This window comes from Diabrotica virgifera, chromosome 3 (assembly GCF_917563875.1).
Source record: "Diabrotica virgifera virgifera chromosome 3, PGI_DIABVI_V3a".
Classification (NCBI taxonomy): domain Eukaryota; kingdom Metazoa; phylum Arthropoda; class Insecta; order Coleoptera; family Chrysomelidae; genus Diabrotica; species Diabrotica virgifera.
The window spans coordinates 22,826,834-22,840,090 of NC_065445.1; the positions used below are offsets into that span (position 1 = coordinate 22,826,834).

The following is a 13,257-nucleotide window of genomic DNA, read 5'->3' on the forward strand; positions in this document are numbered from 1 at the left end:
AAAAACGAATTATAACCGACAGACATTATATAAGCGACAGATTATAATATGCAAGACTTTGATTAAGTGTTAACTCTAAAAATTTGTAATAAATAAGTACAATCAATAAAAAAAACTGTTATTTTATATGAATTTTTACTGTATCATGTGCGAAAATTGATATATTTTTTAAAACCATATGGCCGTATGTGCTAAAATACCTATTTCCTGGCGGAAATTTTACGTACTTTTTAATTCATATAAAAATATGTAAAATTAAAAACAATTGTGCCAAATACCAGGTTTGCAGCTTAATTTTTGGAATTACAGTAAATAAAATTAACTTTACAAAAACTTAAAATGCTCATAAAGGATCGTTTAAACACAGCGATAAATCAAACAACTTATCAAGGTCAATCGAGTTGTTGCAACTTATCATTGTGTGTAAACGGTGCATCGCACAACTTATCAAAGTTGGAGTTGGGTTGAAGGTGGTATCGCATTGAATCGCAGCGTCTAAACAGCGTTTCAACTTGTCATCACAACTAGTTGCTGTGACTTGTCGTTGTGTTTAAACGACGCTTAACTCAATATTATGATTTTTGCAGTACTGCCCTATGGTTTTCAAGGTGCGATATGAGAGTAGTTCGCGCATGCGCAGGGTTGTTAACAACGCAACTGAATATTTCCGTAGAGAGCGCTTCAAAAATCCGTAGAAATCCGTAGTGCAGAAATCTGACAGAAAATGACACTTAGCAGACCAAAAAAAGAAGAAGAATGACACTTGACAGACAAAAAAGAAGAAGAATGACACTTGACATACCAAAAAAAGAAGAAGAATGACACTTGACAGACCAAAAAGAAGAAGAAATGACACTTGATAGGCCAAAAAAGAAGAAGAATGGCACTTTACAGACCAAAAAAGAAGAAGAATGACACTTGACAGACCAAAACGAAGAAGAATGACACTTGATAGGCCAAAAAAGAAGAAGAATGGCACTTGAAAGACCAAAAAAGAAGAAGAATGGTACTTGATAGACCAAAAAAGAAGAAGAATGACACCTTAAGAGTAAAAAAATCCTCATTTTAGCTTTTTGATGGCTGCAGCCTTAGAATATAAAGAAACCAGGAAGGAGTACAATGCGAAATGACTCCGAGCCAGGAAGGAGGTTACAAATCGCGATCAGCTGTCAGATTTGCTTTCTATCTCCAGTGACGTTCCTTTGAAAGAGGAAAGAAAAGAAATTCTTAACGATTTTATTACATCTTTGATGTTAAACAAACAGCTATAGATCAAGAGAAAATACGTATTAATATAATATTTTGTTGAAAATTTAGTTAAATAAAATTTTATTATACTAATAACTTCAGTTAATTGATTGCATATACAGGAGCTTTACCAGATGGTACGCCTATGCACACAGCTGATCCAATACACAAACACCTTCTACCTCGTTGACAAAAACTTATGAGTCATCCACAGACGTTCAAGATGGCCGGTTCCGCTAGAAATTTTAGGTGTTGTTGATATATGACACACTCCTTCCTGTTTATTTATATTCTAAGGCTGCAGCTGAAAAATCCGTACAAATGTGGTCGATATCTGAAAATCCGAAATAATTTCGAAAATCCGTAGAACTACGGAAAAATCCGTAGAGTTAACAACCCTGCGCATGCGTGTAAATAATTCTTCGTTGCGCGCGCACCACGCAGTTGATAGTCTGAGAGCTGGATACATTACAGTAATTTAATAATTACTAGCATTTAATGCTAATGAGTGGTTTGTCATAAATTAGTCCAGAAAGCTGAAACAGTAGAGTTTCCGTATTTAAAATAAATCAACGTATTTCATTCCCCAATTTACAAATCATTAATAATCGAAAATTAAATTAAAAACTGTCGGCTATATTAACATTCGTGGCAAAATAAATTTGACTGACGCCTGACGGCAACTTTTGACATTTGACTTAAAAAGAGTGACGTTGTGTTGTAAGTTGTAGAGATAAACAAAAATGTTAAAATTGTAACTGAAATGAAACATCCGGAAGATAAAATTTATTAAAAGATCAATGCCAGAAATCCATTTAAAGCAAATTTATTAAAATGCAGCATCAATATTGGGTCACCAAGAAAAGCGTGCTCAGAAAATTAGGTGGAAAGGAAGACGAGTGTATCGTTTCTTCTGATGCAGAGTTGGACGCCAAATTGGAATTATTTAAATCAATTAACGATAGTTGTGCTCAATTGCAACGCGTTATCGACTTATATCAAGAACGATTGTGTTATCTGGCACAAGAGGAGAATGTTCTTGGCAGGTATGCGTATTCTTTGGAATCAGGATAACAATATAAAATTTGTTAGCACTGCTTTTGCTTTAACACTTTAGCTACCAAGCGATTCATATATGAGCCACATCGATTTTTCCCTTAAACCAGCGTTTCGCCCGTGAGCTGGGAATCACATTGCACATACACATAATGGCAATTTAAATTGCTCTGGTCTGTGAGGATGAATTAATTACCCCCCTTGGTAGCGAACGGGTTAATTAACCAATTATAACTAGAAGAAAAACACGTTATATTGGCACTATCATTTAAAATGTTTTTGAAAAGATTTCACTTATGATTTTAATTAATAATCAGATATTAAACAAATACCCAATGTATACCGTGTTTCACAAGATGCCTCAAATGATTCTTATGGTACAGGTGTGGCTTTTATTGTCCATCTGCAAGTGCAAGGCACATTTAAATTGAGTAAAAAAATATCAATTTTTACAGCAGAAGCTTTTGCATTCATGAAAGCTTTAGAATTTATTCTTCTTTGTGATGTACCTATCCATGATAAATGTTGGCGATCATCATGGCAATCTTATCTGCAGCAGTTTTGTTATAATCCTAGTTGTATTGAACCAGGTTTTGAGATCCTTTAACTAGGATGTTCTTCTTCCTAGAACTTGCTGTCCAAATATTTTCCCTTGCATGATGGCTTGTAGCCAGGGCCGGCCCTAGCTAATTTTATAGTGTAAGCAAACAGTAGTTTTGGCGCCCCCCCCCCGATAAACCGTCATACACTACACTGTAGAACGGTAAATGTCACATACCTTGTACCTAAATAGTAAACAAAGGGGAACAAATTAGGAGAAAAAAAATAGCTGACAAACCAGAGTTTATGTTTATTTACCAGTGTTCATTTACAAATACAGTGACACATTGTAGACTACAATTACGATACATTACATTATTAAGTTATGTGATGTATGATTAGTGTGACCAACTCCAATTCAGTCGAATTTGGGACAAGGCTGACAAAAATAGCTGAAATCCGGGACTTTTCAATGAAAATCGGACCATTTTTTCGGGCAGCTGATTCATGTGTATAGATGAATTGTTATTGAATCGTCTTTTCAGAAGACAATAATTAAAATACACAAATGAAAAATAGCCCACAGTTTGAGTTTTCGTAGAACTATAATATGTACCACGAGATAAAATGCATGCGTTTTGGATGTGATATTAGTATTACACTCTAGAAATTGTCAACTTTCTTTGTCCCACCAATTCAATTTGATGTGAAATCTTAGAAGAATAACGTATTCAAAATTTCAAAACAGAATTTTACCAAAAACCAAAAAAACGTTGAAAATTCGGATGGCCCGGTAGCCTTGTCCGGGACGCCGGGACACGACTTCGTAATTCGGGCCATGTCCCGGATTTTTCGGACTAGTTGGTCACACTATGTATGATGGAAAACACAAAATCGTCTACAATCAATATTGTGTGTACAAGTCATTGTTAAATGTCAGGTTGTATTACAGACAATTCAAATTAAAAAATAATAGCCTAATAATTACAATTAAGATACTCAATGTTGCAGTTAAAAAGGAATTCGTCTGGCTTTTAATTTTGAAAACTCTTGCAGTAGAATGTCCGTTTCCATTTCATTTAGGGCATCATTTTCAATCGCCAAGGTTGCTAGACCACTTGGCTAGTGTTCTTGGCTCAAATTTGATCGTAGGTAAGTTTTTATCAGTTTTAATTTGGAAAAACTTCTTTCGCCACTGGCCACGGATACTGGCAGAGTTAACAAGATTCTCAATGCTACAAAAATATTTGGAAAAGTATCCACATAACCACGTTTGGTTATAAAAGACAACGCTCCAGCTGGGTGACTTCTAGGGGGCAGCATTGGTCCAAAGATTTGAAGCTCATCAAACAGCTCATCTCCGTTAATGTCATATTCTTTTGGTTTGTCATCTCCATCACCACCGCTCAAAACTGTTTCAAGGTGTTCGCAGGCTTTCTTCAACTCTGATTCACTCCATGCTTTTCCTAAGCTAGCAATATCATAGAGAAATTTAAACCCGTACATAAAGCCTCAAAACACCCATAAAACAACATTTTAGTTAAAATTAAATCAACAATCAACTTACAATGTCAATGACTTGTTGACTATGCGTAACAACAGACGTAGATGAAGATGACATCACTGTATCAACTAATAAATCATCATCCACAACTTTGGTGGCGGCTACAGAATCGTCACAATCAATATTTGATGGTGGAAATGGTGTTTCTGTAGCTAGATAACTATGGAATTGACTGGTTGACGGTCCAGGCAGAACCTCAGATTCAGTTATTGGTAAATTATTGTCAACATCATGATCTAATTCGGTTGTCTCTACGCTTATTGATGCACTCGCACATAATGGTGGATTTGTTAAAAACCTTTGCAGTGCTTTACACTGCTTTTCATCTTCTTTAGATTGCTGCAACTTTCTTTTGCGGTTAAATGCTCCAGATGTTTTTTTCTTGCTCGACATTTCGTGTTAAAACGTCACTTTTTATATACCCTAAGAAAAAAGAGTAATAAAATAATTCAAATTACTCAGTACACGCACGGCATTAATTTTACAACTTACTACAGTACAACGCACATCAATGTAATTATATAAAATAGTAAGACAGACAGCTGTCACGGCGAGGGTGCTTGCAAAGCGGCGCTAACAGTGACTAACTGCGAGACTGCGAACAGAAATAGACATATGAGTCATGCGGACGGTTCCATGTCACTCGCGTAAGGGGTGGGGAGTGTGTAGCGGGTAGCGGTGTATTAGTCAGTGCAGGGCGCACGTGCACAGCGCCCCCACGGCGCCACCCGCGGCCGCGTAGTTCGCGTATATCACGGGCCGCCCCTGCTTGTAGCAGAGGTGTAACTAGGATGATCCTAAGGTTACAACTACTTGATGGTATCTGGGGGGTTTGGAATAGTAATGGTGTTAGATATACTATATAGCCGTATGGAGCGTATAGAGCTCAAAATACATCCAAATGATGGGGGGGGGGTTATAACCTCTCAAACCAACCCCTGGTTACGCCTATGGCTTCTAGGAGGATGTATCTGGATCATTTCGCATGATGTGTCTGAATTTAGAGGTACTGATCACCATCAAATATAGAGAGTAATACTATATACTCCATAAATTTTTCCGATTCCTGTTCAGTTTTAAATTGTCTATGTCTATGATCACATTTGCAAATCAACTCTGCATATATCCATCCGTACATAGCCAAAATAAGAACAATCTCTCAAATGCAAGAAACTAGGAAATTGATTTTTGTTTGGGTAAAAGCACACTCAGGCATCACATACAATGAACAAGTTGATAAAGCTAAAGTAAGCTAGTAGCAAGTAGCTAAAGAAAGCATACAGTTGGGAGAAGATGGTACACCCTTATTAACCCTGTGTTAGTGCAGTGGGGTGTGTAGAACCCCAATAAAAATAATCTAGAGTACAAAGTAAAAATTTGAAAAATCAAAAAATTCGCAGAAATAATATAAGTAACTGTAATCTTTACTAAATGTGTTTATTGCTTTGAACTGAAAAATACAGTAAATTGCAAACATACAAATAATATCATTCTAAATATGCAACAAAGACACCAAAATATTTCCAACTGGGGTGTACCATACCCCTCCACATTAACGCAGGGTTAACATTGGATGGGAGAATAAATGAGCTGTTGAAAACCAGAGTGGTCAAGTCAAGAATTTTGTTTTACTTGCTCTCTTGATATATTATTTTTATATATAAATGTGGCATATATTACAGTAGTACTGTATTAATATATCTATTATCTCTATCTCTATTACTCGAGCCAAGAGTACACAAACTATAGATCTGGTAGGTCTAGATAGAAATTATTAATTAAAAATTAAGATTATTTAGATTTATCCATAATTCAAAAAAATGTCTCGAATAAAAGTTACTTATTTTTACGTAAGGAATCCAAATCTGTAATAAAAAATGGGGGCTCCCATTTAAGATTTTAAAGTAAACCCCCACCCCACCTCCGTGGGGGTCGTGTTTAGTGCCATTTGATAGATTTTTCAAAAATATTGAATAAGTGTATTTTTCAGTTTTTTGATGTTCATTTTGCGGAATATCGCAGGATTCGTATTTAAAATTTACCCCCACCCCTCTCCTTGGGAAATCGTGTTTGGTGTCATTCGATAGATTTTTGAAAAATATTGAGCACATATTTTTTAGTTTTTGGATCTGTCATTCATTTCGCGAAATATTGCTTTTTACAGTAGAACCCCGCTAATCCGAACATTCGGCAAATCCGAAATAACGAAAAGTGAAAAAAATTTAAGACAAAAATTTAAAAACATATTTATTATATAGAGAGTAAAACTAGAGAATTTAACAATGTAGGATTAATAGGATTTTACATTTTAAAATTTCTTAAAAATGAATACATACTTTATACTTAGTGCTTAAATAGGTTAAACATAAACTTTCTAGTCAACTTAGGTCCCAAAAAAATTGTCCACACTCTTACTAGAACATTTTCGGACTAATTTTCGGATAATCCGAACTTTTCGGAATCCGAACAGGCTGTCCCCCGATTAGTTCGGAATTTGCGGGGTTCTACTGTATAATAATATATACTTAACTTACCTTATCTTAATCTGACAATTTCGAGTTTTTCTAGGGATAGATTTTTTTCCACCCCCCCCCCCTTAACGAACTCCCCTGCATTAAGAGTGAATATATGGTAGAGGTAAATTTTGCGCTTGACTAACTGCAAAAATCCCGCTTGGGCTCCCCTACCATTTGTAAAAACTACTGGTTTGCAAATTACACTATCCTAGAATTTCCATAACAACCATACCTTGTGTGAAGTTTTGATATGCTTGCTATCCGGCCCATTTATACAAAATAAATAAAATTAACAACAATCTTTGTGATATTTGCAAAGAAACGATAGCTACATTTCTTGTTTGAAACATTTTTTTCTATGGGATGTTTTCCATTTTTATTTCCTCCATATGGGCCTATTATTTTGTTACTATCATTTTTTCCAGTTCTTGCATTTAGGTCCCATCAATATAATTTCTTTCCAACTGTTTACATTTTCAAGTCTTGATTGTAAAATTGCTTTGAACTGATCTTATTCTTCTCCTTTACTGTCATAAGGGGGGCATTTATTCCTATTATGACTGTATCTCTTCCTTTGATTTTCATGTCTGCACTGATTATTCTTTCATTTATGGTTGTTCAATCTGACATGTTCATTATATTTTTTTCTTATTCCTACAGACACTCCCCTCTTTGCATCAACTTTACACTTCAAGTTAATACTTTTTATTCTGAAATTCAAAGCAAATAGTTTCAGAGATTCAGATTAGACATTTTTTGGCCACTATAAAAAAAAAGAAAACAACTTAGTTTGATACCTACACATTTAAAAATTTACAATTCTAGCATCTAATCTTTAATGGTTTTTAGATATTTAAGAGACTGTGGAAAAAATGAAAAAAACACATCTGCAGGACAAATCATGTCAATTGCTGGAAAAGCATTGGCTTACACTGGACACCAAAGATTAACCATTAGACCATCTCTAGTAAGATTGCACCATGAATTGGAAACATTCCGTAACAGAGCTATAACTGATACAAGAGTCACAATATCTGAAATGGAGAAAACCAGGACAGAGTACAGAGCAGCTCTGAGTTGGATGAAGTCAGTATCATCAGAATTAGATCCTGACACTGGACATGGTCTTGAAAAGTTTAGAAAAGCCCAGTCTTATGTTAAGAAAACCAAAACAAAATTCGATAGATTGACTCTAGCTTGTTTACAGAAGGTTGATTTATTAGCTGCTGCAAGATGCAATATGTTTTCCCATAGCTTAGTTCCATACCAAAGTGCAATTTTGAATTTTTCCACAAAGTCTTCTGAAACTTTAGGTACAGCTGCAGGCAAATTGGATACGATTAAACCAACCGATAATACAACCATTATGGAGTTGTTTAGTCCCTTTGACACAGACAAATCTAAAAAGACCTTCTTTAATTCGGATTATTCTGATGATCCACCCAAGAGTAAGAAAAAAGATGAAGAAGAAAGTAAAGATGTGAAGTGAGTATTTTAGTTTTTCTCATTATTCATATTTTTATTATGTTAATGATGTTTATCTGCTGCGTTAGTTTATGCATTCTCCTTATTTTTAATATCCTCTTAATGATAGTGATACCGCCTTAACACCTTATTGGTGAAAAAAAAAAACAATAAAATCCTTTACAAAAGGTGTATATTTAAAATCCCTAAAAAGGGCTACATCACAGAACTAGTTTTCGATTGGTTGACCAATCATCATCAGTCCTTACCTAAAATGAATATAACCTGGTAAAATATGTAATGCAAACATTTTGAAATTTTGACTACGGTTAAGAAAAGTTGTAGGTTATACTCACGTGAAATTTACATGCTAACCACCAAGATATAATTTTACAAAAATATGTGGGTCAAAGCCCTGTACAAGTAATCCGTCAAGGAAACATCGGTTAAAAATGCTAACTTAAGGGCAGCCAAAGTAAGAACATTGAATTTTTTAAGTTTTTTTGGGTTATGATTGAAAATTATTCTCTGGAATCTTCTCTTTCCAACTATATATAACACATTATAGTAGAAAATATCCATGGTTACAAAATTATTTGTTTTTTGAACATCCGCACTTAACTTACCGTGTACCGGTCAACGGCGTAACCAGGATGATCCAAAAAAGGCGGGGTGTTAAAACTACTGTAGGGTCTCTGGGGGGCATGGATAAGCTCAAAGTACATCCTAATGGGGGGTTATAACCCCCAAAACCCTTCTTGGTTACGCCACTGGTACTGTTAGCTTTCTTTATAGCCTATTAGGTTTTTTAACTTTTGATATCAAATATCTCCGGATCCTTAGATGATAGAAGATCCAAATTTTTACAGTAGTTGTAGATGTATAATATCAAGTTCCGCGTAAATCTTTATTGAAAAATGTACAAAAATAAGTAAAATAAAAAATAAAATCTTAACATTTTTGGGGTTTTTTTGTAAGAGTATTTTCAAAAATTTTAAAATAAATGTTACTTTCACTTTATGCCCCAGGTAACATCTGAGCTGTGGTTTGACTTGTTCACATGGTGAAAGTATGGCAGCAAGTGACAATGAAATGGATAGAGACTTCTGAACGATGACATGACAGAAATGACAGTTCCACAGGAAGTTGAAAAATTAACCTATCAAATTTAAAGACTATGGTGTACAGCTGGTTAAAATAAGAAATGATGTAACAACACTCACTCCATTGTGAAAAATAATCATTTAAAATTCAGTATATTGTCACGTGGAGGTGGTTAGGCAAACCACATTACACAAATGTTTGTATTCGAAAACTAAAGTCAGTAATCAAATCTTGTTGTCAAGAGACCTAAGATTTAAAAAAGCAATTTTGTGTTGATTTAAAGCTATCGAATTTATTTAACTTATTGGTAGCTGTTGGAATTTGTGTAAGTTTAAAAAGAGATCACAATGGGGGTGACTGAAGTGTAAAAATGTTTTAAATAATCTAGGGGGATGTATCATTAAGAAAGCACAAGCTCAAACTTAGGCGACTAATTCCCAAAGACCCCGCAGGCTGCCCGGATCCCTAAGGGTCCAAAAACCAAAACCGTCATAAGATGAAGATGACAGTAGGGGCTGAGGGGTATGAAATGTCTATGAGGAAATTAATGAGAAAGGAACATGAACGGGACCCAAAAAGAAAATTAGACTTTTGATTTGGTTTTAGTATAGATGAGTGTTATATGTTGGTAATGACAGATTGAATAGGTAGGGTGAGAATAGTCCTATATAGAAATATGGTACCGATTACCGGTAATTTTTAACCGATGTTTCCTTGACGGATTACTTGTACAGGGCTTTGACCCACATATTTTTGTAAAATTATATCTTGGTGGTTAGCATGTAAATTTTACGTGAGTATTGGGACCGTGCAAGTTCGGCAAAGCGACACCTATTTCTACGCTCTGCAACTTTATTCGCACTTTTAATTATATTGGCCAATTATATTAGTCCTGGTTACTGGATAATTGTCAAGGCCATAGTCCAAAAAAATATTAAGAAGAAAAAATAAGATTCAGGTTATGTTATTAAAACGTAAACAATTGCATGTAGTAAAAATAAAATTAGTTATTAAAATGCAGTACTGCAAGCAAAATACAATTAATTAAATTTACCTTTATATAATAATTGCTTATCATATCAATATTGTGGAGCAACATATAATTTTTCTTCTTAAATGACAGTAGATATGAAATGTAACTCAATTTGACAATTTCAATTGACAATATGAATTATTTAAGAAAGTTGCAATATTTCTCCGCTATTCGCGCACGATCGTTTCTCAATTCCCTTCCAAGTACTTGCACACTGCGAATAACCTACAACTTTTCTTAACCGTAGTCAAAATTTCAAAATATTTGCATTATTTTACCAGGTTATATTCATTTTAGGTAAGCACTGATGATGATTGGCAAACCAATCGAAAACTAGTTCTGCGATGTAGCCCTTTTTAGGGATTTTAAATATATACCTTTTATAAAGGATTTTATTGTTTTTTGTATTACATGGTATACAGCCAACTACAGGAAAACTTCCCTTGTGGACCTTATTGGTGATTATATTTGGTCTCTATTCACAATGAAAGTTGATATCTTAATAAAAATACATGTTTCTTAGTAAATTGGGTTCCATTTTACATAAAATTATAATACAGTCATACCTGGTTATTGGAATAGTCTTTGTGCCAACCAAAAGTATTCCGATAACTGGGATATTATAATAACCGATCATTGGTGGCTAGTAGAAATGTTTTGGGATCTCAAATTTCTATTCCTTAAGGGTAAAGGCGCAAAATGACACCTGTCAAAATTTTCAATGTGTTTTAAATGTATTCATTTTTTTCAAATCCAGAGAAAACTAGTTAATATTTTTGAAAAATTTAAACGCAGAATGAAATATTACGTTATTACCGAGGGCCGAAAGTCCCTTAGAATAAATAAAAAGTTTCTTTTGAATGAAATATTTGCAATTAAAATCACACTAAATTTTCTCTTTTATTTTCACCACTGTAACTTATTAAAATAAACATTATAGAAGTTTTCAGGGATCTTCGGCCCTCAGTAATAATGTAATTGTTCATTCTGCATTTAAATTTTTCAAAAATACTTATTAGTTTTCACAGGATTCGAAATTCACACAGGGTTCGATTTAAAACACATTGAAAATTTTGACAGGCGACATTTTGCCCCTTTCCCCTTAAACCAGGATATTGCTATAACTGGTATTCTAATAATTGGGTTCAACTGCGAACACTATACAGTAAGCGCCACACTAGTAAACACATGGGTACCTAATTTCTAGGCATGGGCTAATCAGGCCCGTACTCTCTCACCTATCTACTATATTTATATTGGTTTCTATACTTTTTCTGACGTTCTAGATGTTGCTAGACATAAAAGTAAATAGTGCAACAAGAGAAGGGTCCAGGACTGTATTACTCAATGTACCCGTGTGTCTAGTAGCATGGCGGTTACTGTATAAACATAGGTTTTGAGTAATGTGAATGTTTACTTTTTTCAGTAATGAAAAATCCGATACGGCTGAAGTAGCTGATCTATTGAATGCCGATTTTCTTAATCCACCTCCAATAGAACAACCAATCACTGCCGAAAATGCCAACACAAAGCCAAGCGACGAATTGCTCGATCTGAACTGGACCTCAAATGCCGACTTCATGTCTGGTGACTTTATGCCTTCAAAATTAATGCAAGAAGGATTCTTCAACACACCCATAGACCCAACACAGCAAAATCTAAACAATTTTGGCCAACTTCTAGACAAAACTGGAGAGAATAATGCTACTAATGAGAATAAAGTTTCTTGGCTTAGTCTTTTTGCTGAACTGGATCCTCTTGCAAATCCAGTTCTCGAAAATAACTCAACTGCATCAGACAGAGCATAAGTCTACCACTAGGTTTCCACTTAGAGGTTTTGTTATCCTATTTTATCTATTTAAACATTCCAAAGAACCATGCTAAAGACTTTTAGCAATTTGAAAAAGTAGTTGTTTATTTTTATTTGAATTTTTTGACTTTTTAGACTATTTTATCAAACATTATTTTATTGTAGTGTTTGATAAATATGATTCGTAATCTCAGTAGGTTGTGAACAACACAATATGTGATTGTGTTCTCATCTACAGTTTTACATTTTTAAGTCGTACACATATTGTTTGAAAAACACTAGTCAGTTTACAGTCGGAAAATTAAAGAATACCCATGAACGATCACATCAATCACTTATTTTGTATTTGCCATATTTTTCTATAACAAAAGTTTGTTATTTATAGAAAAAGACAGCAAACACAAAATAAGTGATTGATGTGATCGTTCATGGGTATTCTTTCATTTTTCCGACTGTATGTGTTATGTAAATTTTTATGTATACTTGGTGAATATTTCTAAAAAAATCAAATTGGGAACCTTATGGATCTGCTACGAATACCAAAGAAACTATTTTTATGAACGCAAATTGTACTTAATTTTACCCAATTTTATCTTATACATTCCTCTATAGATTATCAATTTATGATTGTAATCATAAGATTAATATATGCCTACAGAATTGTCGTTTGCCTTTTTTTGTACCTTATAAACATTATTTACTACATTCCTTATACCTATTCCAAAAAAAAAAATAACAGAAAGAAGTAGAAACATATGTATCACAGAAAGTGATGTTAGTCGAAGAAAGCTGCTATATGGAAAGCTATTATACAGGGTGTTTCATTGGGAAACGGAAATACTTTAACGGTAAATAGGGCTCACCGAGCCGGTTCTAGATATACTACATTTTTTGCCCTACCGACTTTTATAACCGAGTTACA

At 34.2% G+C, this 13,257-nt stretch overlaps 1 protein-coding gene across 1 annotated transcript; it reads left to right on the forward strand.

Annotated features, from left to right (window-relative positions):
* The first annotated feature begins 1,943 nt into the window (after positions 1-1,943).
* On the forward strand, positions 1,944-12,999 carry LOC114329813 (islet cell autoantigen 1). The gene is made up of 3 exons (XM_028279048.2): positions 1,944-2,294; positions 7,774-8,409; positions 11,952-12,999. Exons 1-3 carry the CDS (start codon positions 2,083-2,085, stop codon positions 12,331-12,333), a joined length of 1,230 nt encoding a protein of 409 aa, XP_028134849.2. The 5' UTR covers positions 1,944-2,082; the 3' UTR covers positions 12,334-12,999.
* The last annotated feature ends 258 nt before the right edge of the window (positions 13,000-13,257 follow it).

Coding starts and splice junctions, on each gene's coding strand:
- LOC114329813 (XM_028279048.2), top strand. CDS start 2,083: ATGCAGCATCAATATTGGGTCACCAAGAAAAGCGTGCTCAGAAAATTA. Junction 2,295..7,773: donor GAGGAGAATGTTCTTGGCAG/GTATGCGTATTC, acceptor AATGGTTTTTAG/ATATTTAAGAGACTGTGGAA. Junction 8,410..11,951: donor GAAGAAAGTAAAGATGTGAA/GTGAGTATTTTA, acceptor TACTTTTTTCAG/TAATGAAAAATCCGATACGG.